This window comes from Sinohyriopsis cumingii, chromosome 6 (genome assembly GCF_028554795.1).
Source record: "Sinohyriopsis cumingii isolate HCF-2022 chromosome 6, ASM2855479v2, whole genome shotgun sequence".
NCBI classification, from domain to species: Eukaryota; Metazoa; Mollusca; class Bivalvia; order Unionida; family Unionidae; genus Sinohyriopsis; species Sinohyriopsis cumingii.
Genome location: NC_142966.1, coordinates 156,808,055 through 156,835,416, shown reverse-complemented (window position 1 = coordinate 156,835,416; position 27,362 = coordinate 156,808,055). Strand labels below are relative to the sequence as shown.

At 33.9% G+C, this 27,362-nt stretch overlaps 1 protein-coding gene and 1 long non-coding RNA gene across 3 annotated transcripts in view; one reads left to right on the top strand and one right to left on the bottom strand.

The window, feature by feature from the left end:
• LOC149798346 (centrosomal protein of 135 kDa-like) overlaps positions 1 to 27,362 on the bottom strand; it is a 105,527-nt gene that overhangs the window by 72,690 nt on the left and 5,475 nt on the right. The window contains exons 3-4 of one of the 2 annotated variants that reach the window (XM_089963490.1): positions 15,643 to 15,810; positions 12,787 to 13,016 (exon numbers count right to left, since the gene is read on the bottom strand). In XM_089963490.1, coding sequence (XP_089819616.1) covers positions 12,787 to 13,016; positions 15,643 to 15,810 — 398 coding nt within the window. Of the gene's footprint in view, positions 1 to 3,428; positions 3,586 to 12,786; positions 13,017 to 15,642; positions 15,811 to 27,362 lie in introns of those variants that run through there. The other variant, XM_089963493.1, reaches the window with a different exon arrangement.
• On the top strand, positions 519 to 27,320 carry LOC149798347 (uncharacterized). The gene is made up of 3 exons (XR_016421997.1): positions 519 to 638; positions 12,819 to 12,995; positions 26,209 to 27,320. It is a non-coding gene; the product is annotated as an uncharacterized LOC149798347 (long non-coding RNA).

Here is a 27,362-nt window from a genome sequence, read left to right as displayed (position 1 = left end):
TGAAAAAGTGTCAACAGTTTTAAACTGTAGTCCAGATAACATTGAATTTTTTTTCACTCAATGTCGTTATCACCATCTGACTGATCTGACCACTCTATGGTTTCCTCCATATAATAACCTGTATGGCCGATGATAAAAAAAAATGTAAGTACCAAACATAAAAAACGCAAAAAAAATAAAAAACATAAAAAAACGCGTTTTTCGAGGTAAAATAAAAAACGAAAAAAACGTTTTTATCGTCTATGGGTACTTGTGAACTGATTGTGCATCATGGACTCAAAAGGCCCTGTAATTTTTGCCTCAGAAAAATTAACTGCCCCATAATGGTAATGCTGACAAATAAACAGCATTCATAGAATGGTTTAAACAATCTGCTCAATCACTGCACTGAATAACAAAATTTGAGTACTTTGACCTGTGCTCAGCCCTAGCACATTTGATCTGGTATGACAAGTAATATAAACTATATTTTTTTCCAGGCTTGTAAAAGTCTTGTGGTATGACCTTTCAATGAATACCTTACAAATGCCCTATGCTCAATTAAGATCTGAACATCAGAGATTTCGTATTTAAACAAGACATGACTGCAGTTGGCGGGAGATTGTTTCCTTGGGGCTGTGCAAGTGTAGAAAAACAAGGTGGGTTGCTTTTGATAAGAACCTCTTTATAATATATACTGGCTTCAAGATTTACAGCTCGCTGATCTTAAAATCAGGAAGAGGGTATAAAGGGGAAATCAGAGATTTACAATAATATAACTAAAATGACCTATCAACAACCGTTAACCATTAGTGCTTATCCATGACTGATTTTATGACACCTGGACATTTCTGTTGGTATAACACATTAAGATTCATCTTGATATACCTTAGATTTCTTTCAACAAAATTTTCAATAGCTATGTTGCAGTACAGCTGAAATATTTATGTAGATTTTGATTTTAAAAAAATTTCAAATTACACACTGATAAGCAAAGCTGAAATATTCATGCAAAATTTCACAAAATTTTCAATAGTGATGCAGCAGTAGAACTGAAACATTTATTTTAAAAAATCTGCAACAAAATTTTCAATTTAAAATTTTTTTTTTATATGGTAATAGGTTGAGCAAGGTCAGTTGTTCATAGGACAATTGTGAACAAATGTACCAAAATATTCCAGGATACATACATACCACGTATATCAATTTGTAAAGTAAACTCAGACTGCAGTGATTTCTCCATGATTTTCACATTGAGGGTAAATCACATCTCTCGCCTAACTCCTCTGGCATTATCATTGGGAGCAGCACATGATATGCTATACATGGCGGCTAGTATATTTGGCTGAGGAAGAACTTAGGAATAACCAGGGAAGAACGACTGATACACAGGAAGCTACTGGCAAGCTATCTCACATGCTCACATTGGTCAAGCCAGGACCTGAACCCACAAAGGCAGAGGTAAGATATAAAGTTGAGTGCCTTAGACCACTCAGCCACCATGGGTCCCCTCACAGGGAATGATTTTTTAGGGCAATTGTTTTTACATATGAGAACAATATCAATAAATATTACCCTTTTAGTATGTTTCAACAAATAAGTGATATAAAAAAAAAATCATGAATCAAAATAAAACTTAATTGTTTATATTCATTATTGACACAGTGGTAGTGATTATGTTATGGCAATGGTACTACACCGTATACATTATAACTGCAAATGTAACCGTGGAGATATTACAAACTAATTCAAAAAACTGTAAAGCCTCAACAAAAGCTGCTGGCAATTCAAAAATAATCTAACTGCTCTATTGCAAAAGTCACTTAGTAGGAGCATGGTTATGGAAGTCAAGCACTTTTTTCAAGAGTTTTGTTATTAACAACGAATTTTATTGGCTTCAATATCGCTCTCTTCAAATCGACTGTATGCAATTTTCAAGTGGGGATTCATTCAGTTTTGGTGGCATTCATTACGCTCAAGTAACTTTATCAAAATGCTACAAGTGTGAACAGCACTGACCCGGATCTGTCCTGAATAATGCTTAATCAGTAAATCTGGGTGTACATTTGCTCCTTGTTATACCTAGAATTTATGTAAACCATGATCTGCCAGGACATTATGAGATAAGATATCTTGGTCCTGTCTGCAGCCTGGTATATGTGCTATACACAAATATGTTGTTCAGGTTTAATGCCATTTTTCAATGACTGATAGGCTATACATGTAAGCCAGTATAACTGGCAGAGAGAGAACCTGGGGAAACAATGATAGTAACTACCAACCCACAGGAAGCTACTGGCAAGCTTTCTTACATACCCATATTGGCCAAGACCAACCCATGCAGACAGGTGAGATGGCAATGATCAGTAAAGGCCATGAGGAATAAATGAACTAAATAAATGTAGGTATAAATTTAATAGTAAAAGTGGTTGATTCATTGGCTGGTGTACATCAACCCAGAAAAGGTTACACTGTGACAAGACAACTGGAGGAAAGTTTATGAAAATCACATATTTATTTTACAAATATAGAATTTTTGTTTTCTTGTTATTTTTATATATTTTTGTACCAGGTAAACAGTACATGTAGATAAGTAGATGAGGAAAGAAAGGAATGGTTAAAATACACATATACATTTAGTGAGAAGAGGAAAGACAGGCATCTACATGTCTAAAAATAGATAAATGGATAGGTGGATATTGTATTTGGAAATGGCTACATTAAGATTGAGATGGATGTTTATGTAAAAGACCTGAAACTGTCAAATTAAGGAACAGAATGTGTTAACTTAATTTTAATCATGTTGAAATATATATAAAAAATATTTTTTATCCATTTACCCTTAAAGTTCAATTGACCATGCAGACTTCAAATCCAGTACGAAAACAAGACGAAACTGAAACCCTCACTGAAATATTTTTGTGAAATAAAGGATCAGGTAATGAAAGAAACTGCAGGCAGCTATGTATTTGAAGAATGTGGTACTTATAAATGTGAAACAAAGGTAGATATATGTACTGTACTGTGGTGAGATCAAAGAGTATAAAACTTGCAGAACATAAGCATTATGAACTGAACATGACCTCTCTCTCTCTCTCTCTCTCTCAATTATTTATGATTTGCCCATGGGTAGGTACCTTGGAGTTGGGCAATTTGGTTTATAAAGCCCTGATTGCACGTAGCTACCCTCCAGTCAACCAATTTAACTCTACCAAAGCACAAAAAGTACAACTACTACTTGACAGTAATGCTGCTATAATTAGCAGAATTAGTCAATGCAACAGGAAATTATTATAATCTTTTGTCACTGACAGTATGACTTACTTTCTCACCAACATTATAATCCAATCACAATAAAGCCTCTTTTCACATGACTAGTTTCCACGACAATTGGTACAAACAAACCAGCACTCTCAGTTTAGCCAACATGCAATAATTCACACACTTACTTTACCAAGAAACTGGACCTCCCCTGTCTCCTAGGGTGCCCTCTCACCAGGATCCTGAACCCACAGCAGAAACTGATCAATCCCTCAAGACCCAAATGCAAAATGCTTAATATTCCCCACTCAGGTTATGAGTGAATTACTGTCCTCTAGCAAGACAAGGTGTAGTGCAAAACATGTGGAAGCATGTTTGGTAGGTCCCGGGATTTTCAATTGAGGTGTCAAGTGGGGTTGATAAGACTGTGGAAAGCTAAATTTGGACAGTGAAGGTGCACACAATGGATGGATATAAATTTAAAAGGGAACTTTGTGTTGATTTTTATGAGAAAAAGCTAACAGCAGCTAATGTCAATTCAACTACTGCTATATGTGTAGATTTATGTACTGGATTGTAAGACTGATTTTCAGTCTCTGCATAGAATTTTGCACTTCCATAAAAACGTAAAACTTTCTTATAATAAAATTTCTTATCAAGGCTAATTCCTCACTGCCTCTAAATTTTACTTTGGTGGTTTTGAATATCTTAATAAGGTGTTAAATTTTCATGGAGAAACTTAAGTAAAGCAAAGAACATATATGACTAAATCCTTGTGAAGTAAAAACTAATATTTCCAAGCAAAAGAAAGGTTTTCATTTTCTGTGGCAAAATCCATGATTCATTTGCAAATATGAACATTTTAAATGTATCTCTTCTTCAAAACTGGAGCTCTCATTGTTTGTGTTCAAGTAATTATTATCATAACCCTATGATTTTCAAGATTCCATTTCATCCTCATGGTTAATGACAGTAATGTGGTGTGTACAACTGACTCCTGGTGGATAACACTGGTTAACAATCTTAAATACACATGAATTAATAATAGATAAAAGTGAAGAAAAAAAACTGAATTTCCCACACTCCAAGCTTTGATTCTGGAGTTGGCACAAGCTTTAAATGACCCATACAAATGGAGAAAAAAACTGCATAATGACCATTCCGTAAGGTACTTATTATGTGACGTATTTTTATGTACAGCAAATATTTTATTATATTTACAAAGCAATTCCTTCCATAGAAAAAAAACAACAAAAAACAACACATTAACGGTTTATAAATAATTACTTGGTCACTTAATCCATCATTAATAAATAGTTCAAAAATTAAACCAGTCATTTTTACTACTATTCCACCAAATTTATTGTAGTAAATATAACATGTATGGCTCGTTAGACATAAATTTGACCTGATACAATAAATACAATATCTACTACTACATACCGGTACATTAATATATTTTAATTTGTTTCAGTATTTGCTGAAGACTAAGGCATTCCTACACATGTCCATAACAAGGAACCAACCTTTCAGTTAAACCTGAAAACTTTTACCATATATACTCACTTATAAGTCAAGTCCAACTGCAAACTGCATAGACCCAGATCTGCTTTCGCATAATATGCCAGCAGATTTGGGTCTGTGCAGTCTGTTATTTAGTATTTAGCAGAACAAACAAAACAGACCCTGACCTGCAGGTGCATGCTACGGCAAATCAGGATCTTGGCTGTTTGCAGTTTGCCTTGACTTGTAATAGGGTGTAGACAGTAATATAGGGATCAAAGTAGTTGGCAGTGATTAAAATCTGTAGTGAAACAGGATCTAAAATATTTCATTCCAAATAAAGATTTTCACTGCAGAAATTAATGCTACATATTTAATACTTGTAACTGATACACTATAGTATCATAACCAACATACTTCTGTTCATCTGTCTGTCTGTTGATTACCCATGCACATGTCAGAGCCAACTGCATAGACCCAGATATGATATATCATAATGCACCAGCGAATCAGGATCTATGCAGCAAGTCGGAAAAAACAGACCTCATCATATGGCACATTATGCGATGGCAAATCAGGGTCTACGCTGTCTGAAGCTGTGTTAGACCCATATGTGATCATATGGCATACATTATGTCATAAATTGTTTGATTATGATGACAGAAAAAAATTGCTAATCTGCACACCAATTATCCAGCTTCTTGACTCATCTAGATTAATGAGCTGTCTGCTGGACCTTCAATATATATATATATATATATATATATATATATATATATAGTTTTTCCCAGGCTCTACAACCAACCCACCAATCAATTTGTGTCAGATTAATGATATTGGACTGTGCAGCTTTGTTTGGGTTTTTTAAATAATTTTTTTAATTTTTCTTTTACAGTAGTCTTTCATTATAAATCATCTCTCATTTTATTACAATTCTCAGTAAAGGTGAGGTCATGGGTCCCATTTTTGACAGACGAGGTCATGGGTCCAATTTCTTTTATATAAATGAAGTTTTCTTTGATATTAAATGAGCCTCAGAAGTGGCAAACTCATTTAAATGTGGTAAACTTGTAGGATCCCCCTACGATGATTACGATGAATTGCTGTAATAACTGACCAACATCAATGTTGTAGAAGTAACATTCACCAGATGCCAAAAACATGTCCTAGTTTTTAATAATCATAAAAATCAGCATAAACAGCTTCTCATTTAGCTGAATGTTCTTACCATATACAATATTTGTAAGACACAATTTCAAAGAAAATTCTAAAAATATTGTACTGCTTAACTTCACTGTATGAATCTATTGCCTCCCATAAAAAGCACAGCTGAATTTCATTCAGTGATATTCACAGGTGAATAAGATTTCTGTGGCGAAATTTATCAATATGAAATAGGTAAAGCACAGTAGTGCAACTATTATATCAAATTCCAACCTAAATTCTTGTTCTAACATGTCTGCAAAGTGTTCCAAACTCAAATATGCTTAGATAGGGATTAATTGCCCATTCCAAACATTAGTACATACATTGCATGTCAACTATCTGTTAGCATTCTACTACACCTGATAACACTACATAGAAATAATCAATATTTTCTCAGGTATGATCAGCCAGGTCATGTACTTCAAAGCCACACCCATTCCATTAGATTAACCAATCAAATATCTCAAATCACAAAGCAGCCAGCCGGCCACCAATAGGATAATCCAACTTACTGACGCAGTTAACTTGCAATACACAATTCTATCAACAACTGTTCAGAAACCTAAATCAGATGTATCTAGTGAGAAAAAGGTCATATCTAGTTGTGCCTAACATAGGTATTGATTACTTGGAGACATTACTGACAGAAATAATCAGTTTCTACTGATATAGGCCACAAGGAATTTTTTATATAAATTATATCAAGTAGCAATACAAGCAATTAAAGATCTGCATTTAAGGATCAAGTGCTACACCTTATTTACAATGACGTCATACAATTTCATCACCAAGACAGCCAATGTATTCATTAGTCAAATCTGGGTACTGTACATTCAAGTAGTTACATATCTTGTTGCAATCAATTCGTGTCATTTATACATACAGGGGATATTTTCTTTTCCTAAATTAATGCCAGATATATTTCATTATGTGGTACAAAAACATGATATTTTAACAAGTGGCAAAGCTAAAAGTTAAAATATATCATTTTTTATATTTTATTATATGATAAACTAGCTCCAGAATTGAGGCTCAGAAGATTAAAGTCACTCTTCAGCACATCACCCCAACCTCCTTTTCATAAAATCACCTCACCTCACTTTCAAGGGCTGATTATATAAATATCAGTAACTAAAGAGAGTGGTAGGTTAAACACATAACAATTCCCTACAATGTTGTGTCATGGAGAATTATATTTTTCTGTTCAATTTAGACAAAGGTGTGTTAGAAAAGGAAAACAATTATTGCATCTGAGGATATTAATGGTGCTTTTACTTCCGCAAATAAACCTCAATTTTTAATGGTAAATCCACCATTTACACCATCAAATCTTTAAATAAAATGCTACCCCTGGCCTCTGTAATGTCAAGATGCAGCCACTGTTTAATGATATGCTAAATCAGGAATTGCATGTTAGCTACATGCAGTAATCTCCTATTGCAATCAGTTTGTTTCAGCACAGCAACACAAACACATTTTTTAGTGCTGAGGCAATAACCTTCATCAGCCAGAAATCTCGTTAGACGGCACCACAGGACATATCAGTACACATAATTTGGAATAACTCTAGTCCAATCCCAATATAATTTTCTAATTCCATGCAGTACTTTTATTTTTATAATGTTGCCAGTAATTACAAGCAAAAAACATTTTGCAATTAATATTTGGAGTACAGTTGACCTTTCTTGTAATGAACATTTTTTCATCTTCTTTAAAGTTGATATCTTTTCCATTCTATTTGACCTTCCATGTGAATTTTATGTTCCCATATAATAATATTGATATAGAATACTAATCATAGTCAAGACAAGGTGTGTCTAGTTTAGAAAGAGGCTTCAGTTGTATCTTATCATTACCTTCAGAATAATTTTCATATTGACAAGTTTGTATTGGATAAAACTAGGTCCCAGTTTTATTTAAAAAGAGGAAAACAATTAAACAAAAATATAAAAATATATAAAATCAAATATTTTAAATCATATGCCAATTAATGTTTCATATCAGTCTTGTGATGCTACCTACAGATTATTCCTTTATTTTGGAATTACATTAGTTAATTTAAATATCCTAGGTTTTATATTATTTATTTATTTAATAATAGTAATAATAATTTATTATTATTATTATTATTATTATTATTATTATTATTATAAGAAAAAGAAGAAGAAGAAGAAGACGAAGAAGAAGAAAATAAACAAAAATAGTAAATAGATGCTTGAATGGTTGCTATCAAAGCATCATGTCTCACCCAGTCACATTATCCTGACACCAAACTAACCTATGTCCTAACACTAACCTCTTAATGCTAAAAGCCACGTGAGGCTGCTGTAAGTACCATTTTTATCAGTCTTTGGTATAATTTGGCTGGGGTTTGAACCCCAAGCCTCCTGCATTTGAGGCAGACGCTCTAACTGCTTAGGCCACCGGAGTTGTCATTTTAATTTAGAACCAATCAGATATCATAAAGCACCTTCTGGTGGAAACCCAATGTCAATATGATCTTCCATCGAGGTGTAGCAACATTTTCAAAATAGCAGCCATGGTGGCCATACTGGGTGTCATATCAGCACCATTTTCATTAGCTCCAACTATATATAACAAAACATCTTTTGATGAAAACCCTATCTAGGTGGCCAAGTGGTTAGAGCATCCACCTTGGATGCGGGAGGTTGTGGGTTCAATCCCCAGCTGAGTCATACCACAAACTACACAAATGGTACTAACAGCTACCTCGCTTGGCACTCATCATTAAGAGGTTAGTGTTAGGACTGGTCGGCCTGGTGTCAGGATAATGTGACTGGGTGGGACATCATGCTACATGTCTGCGGCAAGATGCCCCAGTGCTAGACATCACTATAAACTGTTACACTGCAGACATCATAGCAATATGACTGAAAAATTGTTAAAGCTATGTTAAAAATCCAAATCACAAACACAGAATCTAATAACTTTCTGAATTCTCTCAGTTGTCATGATACAGTGGCCAGTACTCTTATCTCCATGTTCTGCATGTTTCATTTCATTTACCTGCATTAAAAAATCATCCTACAACAAACTATATAGCATGATTTACCTGCATACAATAATCATCCTACAGCAAACTGTATATAGCAGTATTCATCTGTACATAATAATCATACTACAACAAACTGGATATAGCATGATTTACCTGCATACAATAATCATCCTACAGCAAACTGCATATAGCAGTATTCATCTGTACATAATAATCATACTACAACAAACTGGATATAGCAGGATATACCTGCATACAATAATCATCCTACGGCAAACTGTATAAAACATTTCTCTCTTACCTGAATGACCAGTCATTTTAAAAGGTTCCTCATCATCTGGAACATTTACTGGTCCTCCAGATTAACTTTTCATAAGCTTGTAATATTATGAGCTGGCTGCACTGACCAGCTACTTTAACTTTTTTGTTGACCTGACCAGAAATGATCAGCATTGAACAAGCTGGCAGATGCTAATTCTCTGTCCCAGAAACACTTTAAAGATTATGCAGTACACTGAACAATGGCTGCTTATGCCTTTCCTCAACTTGGAAGGAGCTGCAGTAAATAAGGGGTTAGTGTGCTGGACTATGGCAGAAAGGGTGCAGGTTCAATCCTATGATCAGAATTATTGGCTACCATGGTGTGCCTTAGGCATGGCATCTTGCCCCAATGGTCTTGACAACTTATGTTGCTAAGCCATAAATCCCCGCACCAAACATTCAACACCAGTGTAAGCACTAGCAATATACCTTGAAAAGAACTTTCTATCAGTCTTTTCATATACATGTAAGCAAATTGATATATGCATTATTTCCCCATAGTTTCACTTTCATTTGTCAGATTTTATCTGCTGAATTCATTTTAACAGTTCCAATTTGTGTTGGCAATAACCAATGAAGCATCAGGACAGATTTTGCTAAAGATTATAATCTACATGATATGCTGAGGTTAAATGCACAGAATATCACTTATTAATTAGGCATGTTTACTAATCAACTTCAGATTTCAACTGTTTCTTGATATAAAATTTAAAATCCAATTAAGCAGCAAATAATGACCTCAAGGTAGTAGATGAACACACATAGTTACTATTATGTCCACTTATTACACTTCTTATGAAATAAGAGAACTAAACTTTTGTATCTATAACTTAGTGAGATTTTAAAAACATGAACATAACCTCAAACCTGGATGATAATAAAGGGGAGATCAAATTTACTGTCTATAATATGGACTGCTTGATAATTACCTCCCTTGATCCAAACACTTTGGGGGGGGGGGGGGATATGCAGGGTCCCCACATTTTTATATAAACCCACAAAATTTCCAGTATTTTCCTAGACAAAATTGATTTCTTTCAAGGTTCACTTATGACCATTAATAAATGGAATCCAAAATATTTTGACTTTGAAAAGCTGCATTTTTAAAATGAAAAGCTTTCTGTTTGGAAACTCCCCCATAATACCCTGGAATTAGAACCACAGATGTATATGTATCACTAGATACAAGTATACTATAGAACTCATATAAATCTGCATGTAAGTCATTCAAATTTACAGAAAGAAAGTTAACTTTACTCCATTTATCTATATGTTGGTACGATTAACTGTATATGTTGGTACAAAGACAGATTTTTAAAACAGAAGAGTTGTTTTAAATTTTGATAAAAAGCTCCAATATTTGTCTTAAAAATACAAATTTGTTTCTTCCTAAAATTCACTTATGTCTTGCTGGTGCCTTAACTTACACTTTCCATGTAATCCAACTATAGGCTGCATGAACTGACTATATATATATATATATATATATATATATATATATATATATATATATATATTTAGGGCAAGCACTCAACCTACTTAAGAGTCCTTCAGCACAGAAAGTAGCTAATTTTGTAAACTGCTTTTGCATTAAAAAAAATTTGTTTGTCTTTTTAGGTCAGCTAGCAAACTGCCATTATGAGATTATGGCATGGCCCTGTGTCCATATGTGTATACATTTGTTATTTTTCAACATCTTTTCAAAACCCACAAAGCAATTTTGATCAAACTTTGCAGGTGTATTCTTTAAGTCATGCTCTAATAAAATTATGTTCTGGAAAACTTATTTTCAACTCAACATCTTCCTTAGTTATGATCAAACTAAGCTCGATTTCTTAATAGGACATGTTCTGACAGCATCATGTTTGCAATGGTTTCACTATCAAATAATGCGACTTCAACAGCAAACATGTATTTTTAAATACAAAAAAATTTCTTCTTCAGAATTGCTGGGCAAATTCCAATCAGGACAAATACAAAGAAAATGTAGGAAGGTCGGTACAAATTTTGGGGTTCAGATTTAAATGAAGTATTAAACTAGAAAACAAGGGTTATTCACATAAATTTTTTGAACTTTGATCGTAGTTACTGGTATATCCCTTTTTTTTTTTGTCTCCTGAAATTTTTAAAATTTGTTCTGTCAGCAAAAAAATGATCAGTTGGATAACCAGAATCACTTTTTTTATTTGGCCTCAATCTTGGTAGGAATAATTCTTAGGACAAGCTCTACCAGAATTTCTGGGTTGGAACCCCTAACAATGATGTGAACTCTACAGCTACAAGGAAGAAAACCTGTTTTCAACTAGTTTTTCAGCAGAGCTCAGCCAATTTTGATTAAACATGGTAGAAACATTCTTTACTGCGCCATAACTGTATCTGGGGTGGACCCCATAGCAATGATGTGGCTTCCATAGCAACCAGGTGGAAAGCCTACAAATGACACTCATCTCCCATCAAGTTCAGTAGGACTCAGGAAAACTGTCTTGTCTAGATTGAATAAAAACTGACTGTGCTGAGGAAAACTGTACTACTTGCTCTTCCCTGGGCTAAATAGATGTAGATTCACACTTTAAGAATAAATCTGTGTGCATTTGAAACAACTGTTTACTTATAAAGTACATCAATTATCGATTACTTCTGCCAACTTAGTCTACTTCTTGTTAGTACAGAACATGTTATACAGGAATCCAACATTGCTTTTAACACTGGCACCCAGTATAGACTAAACACAAAAATGGGTTCAAATCATGAAAATATTGCTGTGAGTTAAGCCAGCTCATTTCAAATATTATCATAAATGGCCCCTTATATTATATTTAAGAAGACACCAGGCTTGTATTCTAAATCAATAAACCGCAATTTCATGCCAAGCCTCGATTCCTTAAAGTGACAATTTTAGGTAAATGAGGCATTATTTTAATATGGAGAAATTTTTCTTTTCACTGGTCTATCACATATATTTGAGGTATACATGTGAAAAGATAAGAGTGTCAGAAAATGTCTACATTTTGTGATATTTCATCTCATCAGTCATGGCTATGCCTGCCTCAGATGACCTGAATTTCCAAGACTATAACTTACTGATACAATGTCAAATCAAAGTGCAGTCAGAAACAGATATCTCTATAAGTGTATAATTACTTTTCACAAGACGACTGTATCAATAACACTACACAGTCTTAAAAATACTGGTGACAGGGCAGAATGTAATACTGTTTAAACAGATGTAACATCACAAAAGTTTTACATTTTTACGGCACTTAATGTATAAGATGTGAGAGAGCTTACTGAAAAGCAACTCTCTACATTAAAATGACACATAGATTACTAAAAAATGTCACAAAAATTATTAAGAAATGGTGGGCTAGGTATAAAACTACAATTTCCCAAGTTATTAATTTTGCCTCTTATTAATTACTTATCTAAAGAGTCATGCATGAGCAGGATTTTAGACACTGTTTTATTTAGCTAACAAACTTTATAAGAATGTGTATACCAACCTGCTGTCTAAAGCCGATTAATTTCCTGTCAGCAATTTCAGTCTCACTTCTAAGATTCTCAACCAGGGACTCAAGTTCAGCGATTCTGCTGTCAGCTACCTGCAGGAGATCAGCCACATAAGGATCATCAGCTAGATTCAACTTTGGCCACCTGGGATAATCCGAGGGTTCAACTGTTGAATCTATTTCCATCCGCTGACGACGGAATGGTATATTCTTCTTTCTTCCACCTGCAATCAAGAATGCATATCCTTGAAATATCTTAGTTGTAATTATACTTTACACACCTGGTAGTCAAGCAAAGGGAGATAACATTTCATTGTTAATCATGGTATTTCACATCATATAACACCTCACATAAACATGTTAGACATTTAATAGTTGTAGGGTTTAACAGCACATCAGCACAATATGGGCTGTATAGTGCAGACTAAAAGTAAAGTTCTAAAAAAAAATAATACAAACAAACTGCAAAAGAAAAACAAATGTAGGATAATAAATCCTCCTTATCATACCCTAAATATATTGAATACTACACAATAAAATGTTAAAAGGTAAAGCTGTTACAAAACTGTAAAAGTTATATAAAATAAAAAAAATAAAAAGTAAAAAACATAGTGGACATCAGTCTTAACACATTTTTCTAAACCATGGCTTCCTTGTCAATGTAATGAGGATGCATCTTTAATAGGAAGTTTCATAACTGCGGAGAAAAAGGATAAAATCTTAGAAAATTTACCAAGACAGAAACGAGATTCAAAAATGAAGATCAAGCAAGCAACATCAGAAGAGAGCTATACAAGAGTATCGTGGAATTCCTGGCAAAATCTAAATCAAGTGTTTTTTTAAGATTTGGAAATTAGGAAAAACTTGACCAATTAGGAACAAAATTGTCAGGATTTGATTGCAAAAATAATTTTGAAAAATAGTCCTCTTCGGGACACTTATAGGCATTAACAGTAGCCCACGGCAAGTGTAAGGCAATATAAAGCTCAAAGAGATTGTCTGATTGGGCAAGTGATTTTTAGGTGTTACTGATGAAAATAACAGAAAATATTTGTAGAAATTGGAACTCAAACAAAGTGATGTGAATTTTTATTTCACACTATTTTGGGTCTAGTCTGACAGGGGTCACGCTACCAGGTGACTAAGTGGCCTAAAAAATGAAAACCTTACCATTTCTGTTAGGAAAGTGAAAATGGCTTTGCCTGTGATTTTTTAGATGTGCATTGAGTGACTGTAGGTTTTAAGATGCTCCCTTGCATTAGCCAGTTATTTCCAGTGTTGTAGCTAAAGGTGAAATGCATGCATCAAGCCATTGTATATTGCTTATGTTGATTTCAAATGCACTGACATTCACAGGCATGTATTTTGATAGCTGATTAACCATTAACTCCTTTCACGAGTAAGTTATAGCAGAGATGTGTTTATATATATATCTCTGGTTATTGCAACAAAAACTGGCCAATTTCCACAAAGTTATCATTTGATGATAAAAACATACATATTTGTGTTTTGAAACTTAAATGATGGTATGTAAATAGCAATTTGTGTTCTAAGAACAGAACTGGTGATCTGAAGATCTTAACTGCCACGTGTGCATGATTTTCTTCATAAAATTAAATTGAAACCGTAAGAGAACTTGTCAGGGGGAATAATGGCAGAGTAACACTTTGCTAGATTGCCTGTTTATTTAAACGTTTGGGCAAATATGTTAAGGAAAATATTCAACTCAGAAAGCAGTCTAAATATTATGCTACTCAAGATTTAGTATAAAAATAAAATTATGTAGGACCCAACATATGGACAATACTGTGTTGCAGAATCGTGCCATAAGGTCAAAGTTATTTTCACTCATTTCGGTGAAAATACAGGGAAAATAAACAGCGAAGCAAATACTATTTAACCAATGCCTGATGTTGATACACATACATAGAATAATAATAAAATCATACATTTGCAATCCTATAAACTGACTGTTGTAACGAAGCTAGAATGTGAGTGGTTACATTAAAAATCCCCTCTTTCTAAAAATAAATGTACTCTAATGTTGGCTGTTTCAATTCAGTTGGAAAGAAGGTTTTAGCTCATTTATATACTGACTTTCATGACTGATTGTGTTATCAATGAATAGTTAAGGTAATGTTTTATCAGCAACAAAAAAATTGAGACGAACAAAAATGGTAAGAAGACGTGTGCATTTGCTCATGTACATGTTACAGGGGTTGTTTCAAACAAATGTACAAATGTTTTTCAACTGCCATTTCATAGTTAACTTTAATAAAGTAAAAAAAATATTCTTGTTTAAGGGTAGTTAATTAAACATTTTTACTAACTTGCAATTACAATACTGTAATCTAGTTACTCCTATCATTTCAAATTCATTACAGTGTATAGTTGCTACAGCAGATCAGGATCATTGTTGTTTGCAGTTTGACTCGACTTATAAGCAAAATTACTACTACTGATTTTTTTCTTCAAAAGTTTTGGCCAAGGTATATGAAATTTCTGGAAAGGTCATGACCAGTTCATCAGCTTTATATGTGTACTTATAAAGCAGTGGTTATTTTTGCCAATGATGTCATGTACTATATTCCATATTGATTTAACGGAAAGGCTAGAGTTCAACCTATAGATATACAATCTATACGTTTTCCTCTTACTCTCTCTAATGGTACAATCAGCTTTCGCTTGGTATGTGTGGTATTAGCTTGGTATTGTGGAATTAGCTTGGTATGTGTGGTATTTGTTCAGATTTTCAGCTGCTGGACTGATGCTTAAATTTCTAAGGTCCGTTTTTCATTCCCTGATTGTACCGATAGAAAACAAGTTTAAACTTAACTGAATCTAACTTACCTGGAGTTGATACCACTGCATGGAAGTTTTTCTCCTGAAGACTAAGTATTTTGTCTGATTTCTCCTTGGACTCTCGCTCCATCTGTTTCGTTTTGTGAACATACTGATTGTTTAGGAACTTCAAGTCTGCATTTTCGTGCTCCAGTTTCCTAAGTGAGGCTTTCAGTTCTAAAAAAGAATGAAAAATTGGTTCCTTTAATTATTCTGAATTCATATATTTTCATGGCATGGGTTTGCAAATTTGACAAGCTTGTCAGCACTTAAATTTCTGGGTGGTGGAATAGAATCTTACCGTCTTCATATAAAAAACATTTGCTTGTTGAGTCTTTAATAATACATAGTTTGTAGAAACCACAAAATTAATGAAAATTTGTAAGCAATAAAAAAAATGGTGAAATTATTGTTTATAGCTCCAAATACGAATTTAATAACATGTATTTTATGATCATCAAAGATCATCCATACTCCACTAGACTGAATCTTAATCATCAAAATGCTACTTTTACAATTATCAGTGAGTCAAACAGCTTAATGACCAAGACAAATTTATGGCAGATTGTATTATATCGATCTATTTGTGTGAGTGTTGTCATAGTTATCAAGTACTATCATTTTAAACACGCATGGAGCATCTGGAACTTGAATCAACAGCCTACTGATCTAATGCGTGATCTTACAACATGGGCTATTTATGATACTAACCATAACCCTAACCCTTACAACATGGGCTACTTATGACACTAACCCTAACCCTTATAACATGGGCTTCTTGTAGTGCTAACCCTAACCCTTACAACATGGGCTTCTTATAGCACTAAGCCACTAACCCTAACCTTACAACATGGGCTACTTATGATACTAACCATAACCCTAACAACATGGGCTTCTTGTAGCACTAACCCTAACCCTAACCCTTACAACATGGGCTATTTATGATACTAACCATAACCCTAACCCTTACAACATGGGCTACTTATGTCACTAACCCTAACCCTTATAACACGGGCTTCTTGTAGCACTAACCCTAACCCTTACAACATGGGCTACTTATGACACTAACCCTAACCCTTATAACATGGGCTTCTTATAGCACTAAGCCACTAACCCTAACCCTTACAACATGGGCTACTTATTACACTAACCCTAACCCTTACAACATGGGCTTTTTATGGCACTAACCCTAACCCTTACAACATGGGCTATTTATGATACTAACCATAACCCTTACAAAATGGGCTTCTTCTGGCACTAACCCTAACCCATACAACAGAGGCTACTTATGACACTAACCCTAACCCTAACAACATGGGCTTCTTATGACACTAACCCTAACCCTTAAAACATGGGCTTCTTATGCCACTAACCCTAACCCTTACAACATGGGCTTCTTATGACACTAACCCTAACCCTTACAACATGGGATATTTATGATACTAACCATAACTCTTACAAAATGGGCTTGTGGCACCAACTCTAACCCTTACAACATAGGCTACAAGAACAATATGCTGACAATTTTTGACTTAATGCTTAAATGTAAATTATTGTGCATAACCTAAATACACACCAAATAATAGTAACATATTTTTGCTCTATGTATGTATGTATGTACATACATATGTATGTATGTTGCTTATCTAAAACTCTGATAGTATATTTAACACATTAAAATTTACTTAAAAGGGGACCTCAGGTGGTCAAGTGGTCTAAGGTGCTTGACTGTACAGACCACTGACATCTTACCTCTATCCACATGGGTTCAGCTCTTGGCTTGGCCAAGGTGGGTATGTGAGAATGTTTGCTAGTAGCTTCCCATGGGTCAATAGTTCTTCCTTGGTTCTTCCTCTACCAAACAGACTGACTGCCATGTATAGCCTATCACGTTCTGGCAAACAATATCAGTAAGCCCACAAACCTATCTAAAAATATACCTCTGAGAAACAAACTATACTTCAATTATTAGGAACATGACGAATTCCTGGCAAAATCAGGGTTTTTTCAATGGGATTTGGAAATTAGGAAAAAAATAGACCAATTAGGAACAAAACTGTCAGGATTAGACTGCAAAAATAATTTTGAAAAATATTCCTCTTTGGGACCCTTACAGTCATTAACAGTAGCCCAATGCAAGTGTAAGGCAATAAAGCTCAAAGACATTGTCTGACTGGGCAAGTGATTTTTAGGTGTTACTGATGAAAATAATAGAAAATGTTTGTAGAAACTGGAACTCAAACGAATTGATGTGAATTTTATTTCACACTATTTTGGGTCTGCTCTAAACATAATTCATGCTGCTATAAGTTGGTTCTCTCGATCTGTACCAACCAAATACACATATTTAACAGACATGCAACATGAAAAGCACAAAGTATATTTACAACAATAAACAATTTAAAATCATATATCAATTACGATATTTTATCCAAATTTTCAAATGTCATTATTCATGTATTATAGCTATTTATTTTCTATCAAAGTTCAAGTAAACTTATTCTATGACATCAATTAATAAATAAATGACCATTTAATGTCAAGAAGGAAATATTCGGAGAATATGAAAAGGGCAATGGCAGAAATGAGCTTCTACCAAATGGAAAAGAGTCATGTCGGCCTTATTTTGATGAGGATTACTGACTGTTCTGTTCATGTATTCATGGTAAAAGATTATAATGATCCAACATATGAGGTCCATGTTGTTTTGTCCACAATGGCAATTCTGTCCCAAAGATGGACTTCCTGGAGGACAATATATTATGATTTGTATCATGACTATAATATGTGAATTTATCCATGTTTAGAGACAATGCCAGTTTAAAATTCACAAATGTGTAGTAGTGCCTATTTTTGATGTAACTGCACTATGGGGAATTAGTCACAAGCAAGAGGGGTTTTCTTTTCTACATTTAATGGAACTCTGATACCTTGAGTCCTTCTTGCTGACTCCCTTGCACTATGTTTGACCTGGCTTTTTAAACAATCCTAGCAGGCTTCAGAGAGAGCATTCCCTGAAGACCTTTTCTAGAACTAAACTTCTGGTCTGATTGTGTTAGATGCAGACCCTTTATCTAACTCTAATCTACATATCAGAATGCACAAAATCTAAATCATGTAATCCAAAATAAAATCATATATCTACTCTCCATACACTCTCTTTTCCCACTGGTACTGAATGTTAGAATTTCCTAAAATATTATATTGAGTAGGAAATTACTTGTAAACTTTATCCTTATGAGCAAATTAATTCAAAATTAAACTATAACTACCCAACTCTATTTTAGGCACTTTATACCTACTAAAAGATCTTCAAATTTCCCTTCAACTGGTCACTCATTTTAATGTTTAAGTATTATGGCAAACTTGCTATAATTGATTTTAATTAGCTTTACAAACATATAATCCAAGGGTCACAGTGACTGGTTTGTTTCAATTTCTCAGCACTGTAACTTGACACCATAGCATTTGAATAGCTGCTGGTAACATAGTATTGACCCCAAATCTCTGCCTCTAAATCCAACAGCAGACTGTAGAGTTACTGGTCTATGATAGACATACTATTATTAAATTTATGGAGAGAATTTAGAAAATTTATACACAAATACATCTTCTCTTCTAAAATATATATATATATATATATATATATATATATATATATATATATATATATATATATACACACCATTATGATAGCACCTGAAATAACTAAACTTAGAACCTTGTTCTGGTTTAAGGCCCAAAACTGCACTGGTAAATATGTTTCTTCAGCCCTTAACTGCACCCCTGTACCTTCCTGAACTGCAGATTTAGAGTCACTTTATGTCCATATACATACCTTGCTAATCAAAATTGTTTCAAATCTAAAACCAACAATGTCAGCTGAAATAGCGCTACTCAATAGAATCAAGAAATATACCTACTGAAACCCACATTCTATAACACAATGCATACATTCTTCCAAGAATGGATTATTGTTCAAATGCATTTGAAAAATGAGCTAAATCTCTGCTTGAGGACTTATAAACTTCCAAAAAGGGCAGCACCCATTATTTTAGACACATCTATTGATTATTCATTAAAAGCATTGTTAACTACTATGGCCTACACTATTTAAAAGAATCAATTTGAACAAGGCAGTTCTTGTATGTAAATGTCTACACTGAGCTGCACCCAAGTATCCACAGGATTTATTTAGACCGTATTCAACACTTTACCAATTAATATCAATATTAAACAGAAACCTTCATCAACCAAAACCAAGAACAGAGCAATTATAAAACAAAACAAATGCCTCCTATAATCTGGTACAGTTCTGTGGAAGAAGCTTTTGATACATGTAAAATCTGCAGAAAATATTACACTATTTTAAAACAAATATCATGATCATGTACATGTCACCAATGAATAATAGCCAAATTAGACTTTATAATACTAAAGACATGTCAAGCAAAATAAATATTATTATCTTTTGCCTGAAGAACAATGTTATATTTTCTTCTTAAAATGGCCTGAAGGGAGAATAATTCTTCACTCATCAAGTCACCCTCTAAATAAGACATTATTATTATTATTATTAAATTATTATTATTATTATTAAATTATTATTATTATTATTATTATTATTAACCATTTTCTTTATTGATAGTAAGCCACATTCTAATAGCTTAAACACAAAATATCAGGTCTATGTTTTTACCCAGGGTTAACTAAAAGTGCAAAGGTAGTCAGGCAGTACTGAAAACTTTTGGCCTGGAAATGTCTCTCAAAGATGACTTTGCTCATATTTGCTACCACATTAAATAAAGCCATTTTGTCATAAAAACCCAAATGCAGCTTTAAACCTTACTATGTCAAAACGAAGAATGTCATGGCTTTGTTAGCTTTTTGTCATTAAACTGAGACATTTCTGGGGGAAAGCAAATTCATACAAAATTTACAAGATAATGTACAAAAATAATGGCATTAAATATATTAAAGCCATATATACCAGAATGCTTTCTGTCAAACCTGGTCAATTTTTTGACCAAGTCTTTTAATTTTTCCTAGTGGTGGCCATATCTGAAGGTAGACTGGCATCATCTGAAAAGACCTTCATGCCAGAATGTTTTCAATCAAATTTAGTTGAATTCTATTAAGAGAGCTTTATGAGAAATTATTTAAAGGTTTTCCAGTTTTGTAATGGCCAACATATATGACATAGTAATGGCATCATTAGAACAAACTGGAATGTCACTATGTTTTCTGTAAAATTGGTCAAATCTTGATGAGCATTTTTCTAGAAGTTGTTTCATGGTTTTTTTGTGTTTTTTTTTTAAACTTTAAGTCGCAGCAGCTATACTTAATGATGGATCGGCATTGTCCAAACAAAAGTTTAAAAGTGCATAAAACAATAAAACATTAAAACAATAAATGATGGTGGATCGGAATCATTTAAAAGCATTCTGAATGAACTGCATGCCTGGATGCTTTCCATCAAATTTGGTTAAATTCCATTTGGTCATTCTATAAACAGGATTATCAACAGATTTCAAAACTGAAGAGTCAGTTAACCCCGACCCCAAAATCTCAGAAGTCAAAATGAAAATCTCTTGGGTCGAAACTAAAATCTTAAGAGTCAATTCTTTTGGACAGTCATGAGCCCATAGCTCTGATTCCTTGTTATTGGTGGAAACAAACAACGTTTAAGATTTCTTGTCTCGTGATGAATAATCCGAAATACTTGTACAGTATTTCGTAAGAAATATACTGAGTTTTGTAAAAGTGTTTCTCTTTCTATGTGTTACCATGTGTATATTTTGTATATGAAACAGACTGAAGATTATTTTATACTTTATATTTTCAACTTCTCAACATATTGTATTATCAACTGCTCAAATCATTTTATATGCAGAAATATACCCTTAAAACTAAGAAGGTTATGTATTATTCAAATATCAAGGATGTACATAAAAAAATGGATGATACACAATGCATCATACACCAGGCATGACAGACAACTGATTAAGGATGATATCATACGCTGAGCATTTTGATTTTGTATTACTGACTCATGTGCTATATGAATTCTCTCCAACATTTCTCAACAAATGATTCCATTTTGATCAGGGCTGAAATAGTTAAATTCATTAACTGGTTACCCATAAAGCTTTAATCATATAACTGGTTAGTCACAGTCAGAAACATCTTATGCACAGTGTTTACTGGCAAGAATTACAGCACAATCGAAGTTTATGGTTTCAAATGAATCTTGCATGTTACATTGACACTCTAGGTACACGTCCCTCCTTTAATTATTTTGTCCTATTCTCATTCATAATCAGTATCAATCAGGCCAATTGTCAGGATAATGCAGAGACCAACGTTCAGTGTGTTGTTAATGTTAAAAATATGTCAAACCTGTTGTTTTTGTGGGGTTTAAAGCCATTTCTCAGCACAAGATTTGCTGTACATGGAAGACAGTATAAATGGGAGGAAGAACCTGAGAAAACCTGGTAAGAATCACCGACACACAGGAAAAGCTACTGGCAGCTTTCTCACATGCCCACAATGACCGAGCCCGAGATTCAAACCAATGTGGACAGAGGTGAGATGGCAGCGATTGATAAGGCTAGTGCTTCAGACCACTTGGCCAACTGGGGCCCTAAAGCCAAACCTTAAGATGCATGAACAAAAGGAAGAAAGCAGGATTCATGAGTTTGTAAACCCATGTGTGTGTGAACATGTCTGCATGAAGTATGAGCACTTATGACATTATTATTGTTCTGTATCATATACAGAACAGCAGATGATGTGTCATAATATTTAAATTCACGTTTAAAATTTATGTTTTAAAGGAAAGCCTGGAAGCAAGACATTTTATTCACATTTCAATTTGTTAATACATTTGTTCAGTTTACTAAATATGTTTGATGTTACAAGTCAAGCTGGGTGGGAGTGTAGGTTAACCAGTTATCTAATTTTTTAACCACATACCACAAATACCTAAACCATCAACAGTTAGTTAATCGATTATTACAGGCCTGGTTATAAATTGTGTTCTTACTATTGTATATTTTGAAATTCTCTTAAATACAGGTACAAATGTTTCAACAGCTTAAAAGTGTTTAGTCTATTTGCAGTTTTACTTCTCACACATCTATTCAGAGCTATTCATAGCATGAATATCTTTTATCGTAAATTATCAAACTCTCTGTCATGTAATATCTTGGCTACTGAATGATATGACATAAAGTCATTATTGGCATTACAATATTGTGTAGAAAGGTCAAATATTTTTTCACCTGTCTTCATGTGAATCAATCTCTTATAACATTTTATCATGTATAATGATTTTTGATGTGGAAAGTAATGCATGATTTAAGTTGTAAATTTGCTCTTTTCATCTAGATTCTTTAATATTTATTTTTTAAGTTAATATATCTGCTCACATTATCTGACTTTTTCAGATTTTCAATATGATCTTGAAACTCTAAATAAATGTTCCAGCTTGAAAAAATGCACCTGTATATGATGTAGAACTAAAGTTAATGTACAGAAATAATGTTTATTCTTTCAGTCAGAAATCCTGATCTTTAACTGTTTCACACCAAAATCAATAGGATTCTTTCTTACCACAACTGCAAGACATCCAACAAGTTTGGGAGCTTGTGATGGTGGAGAACTTTAGTTATTGCACAGACACCATTTTTTTTCTTTCAGTCACAGTGACCATAACCTTTCAGCTTTTGACCTCAAAATCAATAGGGTTTGAAAGCAAGCCATCTAGATAACTGAAATTTCTAAGCAGAAACTATATCATTCTTTCAGTCATGGTGACCTTGACTTTTAACCTCAAATTCCATAGGCTACTTCCGAACCACAGGTGCAAGCCATCCACAGGTCTGTGGTGCAAAACTCACATTATTATGGAAATTATTTTCTTCTTTTAACCACAGTGACTTTGACCTTTGACCTAACAATCAATAGGCTTCATCTTACCCCAGTTTTCTTTCATGTAGTGACTGTAATCTTCAAAACAATAGGGTTCATCCTATCCAAAATATTGATGTCCAGTAGAGCTAGCCTTGTATAGGCATCACTCCAATTTTTTTATTATCCCAAACCATGCATAACAATAGAATGAATAATAAGCCCAAATCACAAGCTTATATACCCAGCTGCTTAAATTTTAGTGGTTTAATAAGCTTAGCTTTTAACTAGCAGATGGAGGACAAATGACAAGAAATGATTTGAGTGAATCGCTGTAATCTGATTGGTTAACAGCAGTAAACAGTTTCAACCCCTTTCTGACCATCATTAAATGATGGATAAGACTGAGTTGTGAGACTCACCCTAATCTTGGCAAAAAATCAGTACAGTAGTATGAGTTAAATCATTGTTCTCTTTACATTTTAAGAACATTTTTTGAGGTTTTATTGCTAGAATGGATTACAGGATTATAACCCTTTAATCCATTCTAGCTATGAAAACTCAAAACTGTTCCTTCATTGGGATAAAATGCTACTAAATTATATATCTTTAAAACCGAAGGAGTACAGTATGTATTTTTATAGTTTGCATTTACTATTACTTCTTTCTTTTTTTTCAAAAGCTTCAGCTACAAAAGGGCAGTAAGGTACAAAGTAGCAGGGGCCCCGAGTGGCAGAGTGGTCTAAAGCACTCTCCGTTACGGATCACTGCCATCTCACCTCTGTCTGCGTAGGTTCGAGTCTCGGATTCTGCCAATGTGGGTATGTGAGAAAGCTTGCCAGTAGCTTCTCGTGGGTCGGTGGTTCTTTCCGGGGTTTTCCCGGGTTCTTCCTCCACCATTAATACTGGCCGCCATGTGTAGCCTATCGTGTGCTGAAAAATGGCGTTAAACCCTACAACAGCAACAAAGTAGCACGAAAAAGGGCTGAAATCTCTCATAATGGGGCATATTTATTTTTGATTACGAGGTGCAATAAGATAAATGCAATGTATTACCTATGCCTCTCTCTTCAAAATATAACCGTGGAAAATGCATGTTAGCATTGGTAATGCAATTTCCCAATTGGTGGTAATCTGAAGTAGCATAGAGTGATACATTTAATATTCATGAAACTGGAAGTTAGTATAGTACAAGTCACATGGGTCATGTAGGCATTCAACACCGACTAATTCAGCAATAGGTGTCATTTATTTAGCATTTAATTCTACATACCTTTAAGTGGCAAGTATTCACTTCATTTGGATTCATATACATCCATATTTCTTTGGAAGGTCATTATTTAGATGCCCCGAGAGGTGCATACAGCAAAATCAATTTTAAAGTATGTAGACATTTTTGGATGAAATGAACCTAAAGGTGTGATCCAGTACAATCCGGATTGAATGTCATGCACTGTGATGTCACAATGAAAGCTATGCATATTGATAAATAAATTTGTACTACCCTCGATTGTGACAATTCCACTTGATGTGCTCTTAATTTGACCTAAGTTTACTACATGGCTACCACTGTAAAAGTCCATAGCAACAAATAATCTTTGTCTGTAAGTTTCTTGGTGACAGTTAACGTGCAGAGCATTCAATAATTAGGATTGAAAAGGCTTTGGTTGAAGATAATTAGTATTAAATTTTAAAAGAACAATTTATATTTAATTTAAAATGAGTAAATGTGCATACATGACCCGTGTGACTTGTACTATAGTGAACAAGGCAAAGTCAAGGTATTGATCTGGCTTCATCTTATACTCTGCATCAACTTATATATGGATGAAGGATGGAAAATTTTTAGTGAATTGGACTTATATTCTGCAGCAACATATAGGTCAGCAAATATGATAATTTATTCACAACAATTAATGGAACATTTTTTAAATGAATGACAGATATCTTAACCATAGGCATCCATACAAATCATTCTTGGTGTGCTTAAGTTCTCCACCTAAGTTTGAAATGCTCAGGATTCTACAATGAATTTTCAAAGTTGCAGTCCAGGACTCCTTCTGAAAACTTGCATTCCCAGCCCTAAAATAGGAGTCCCAAAAAAGAAACTTTTTTCCACGGAATAATTCAAAATATCAAGTGTGTATTATAGTGTCACCAGCATATCTGTCATCAGACTGCTAATGCTTCTTCATTGTGAAATATTTAGTACTATATAATAAACAAAAGACAAATTCAGGCAGTTGATAACTGCTGATTGTTGTTGTCTGTGATATTACCACGATAGAAATCCTTAATGCCTTTACCATGCCATTCTTTAAGTTTGTGTCCAGCAAGGACTAATCATGAAGAGATTACACTTTCTTTTCAGTAGCAAATTATTTTATACACTTAATTCCATTTTAAATCAATACATTTTTAAAAACAGTTGAAGAAGAACAAATCACCATATTACATTCACTTTTTCATTTTGTTTTTCAGCAATACAGCATCATACATTTACTTTGTTCTTAAACCGACTTTTTAAAAATTTCATTACAACAGGTTTAGGATGAAAACTGTTAAGGTCTGATTCTCCTTGGGTTGCAATTGCATTTTTCCTCCCCCGGTCATGACACCATGTGCAAAAAGCTAATAACACTCCATTCTTTTCTTATTTTTCAGCCCATGGGAATGTTATACACCTCTCCCTCAATAACTCATGCACAACAGGGTCCAAAATTAATAACCACAATAAACGAGGGTACAAGTTACCGAGGGACGTCCAAAAATTAAGTGATCCATCCCCACTGGACATCAAGCAAACCACGGGACAGGGTGGTGTGCATGTGTGTGTTGAAGTATTGTTTAATGGGTGGTAACTCGTTTTATAATCATGTTGAGAATACTTGTCAATAAAGCACTTTTCCTAATGTTTTTAATTCTGTATAAATTACATTTATTTTCAAGACACCCAACATCTGAAAGATCATTAACATTATTCCAACTGGTTTCAAACAACATTTCATGTTGGCAAATTTTAGGTGGCAGGGTCCAGTTTCGTAAATTGGCCCCTGGCAAATTTCTTAACTTAAGGCTATGGTGTGACTTTTTCAGCTATTATTGTTTACTATTTATAGATATGGATATATTTGTGAACTAGATGTTTTGGGCTTGTGTTGTTCTTGAAATTGATGTCAGGCATGTACACCTTCCATAGTTGCTCTGCAGTATGTTGATAGTGAAATACCAATAGTTGGCTAGGAAGAAGAGCTAGCCTCCCATAGCAGTAGACACGTGGGTTCAAGGCAAGTAGAATATCTCAAAAACCGCTCGGATGACAACTACTCTGATTTGCATCAAGCTTTTCAGTAGACAATGTTTTTCAAAATTTTCATCCAGGGAAAGGGCTTGCGTTTGCACTGTGAGCACCACATGCTGTCAAAAATGGCATTTGGATGTGAAAAATGCAAGTATAAAATAGGGGTTGGGGTGCATAAACTTCTTCTGCTATGAACTGCCATTGACATCTCTGGTCAAGTGAATAATATTCTTATGCTTTGTTTTAATATAGGTATCTAAAAATATGGACCTTTTTGAACTTACTTAAGTATTTGATTTTTTATGATTTTTTTATACTAGGTCGCTGATTGCGGCATTAAATTTGTACATAAAAACTAGCCCCTGCCCCCTTTATGTAAGAAAGCTTTTTAGATGAAAAGTTCCACCCACACCCACTCCAAAACTTTAGAAAGTGTACTCCTCAGCTACTAACTGAAGAAAAACAATTAAGTTTGATGTACAACAATGGCTTAAAAGTAAGAAAATATAGACCATAC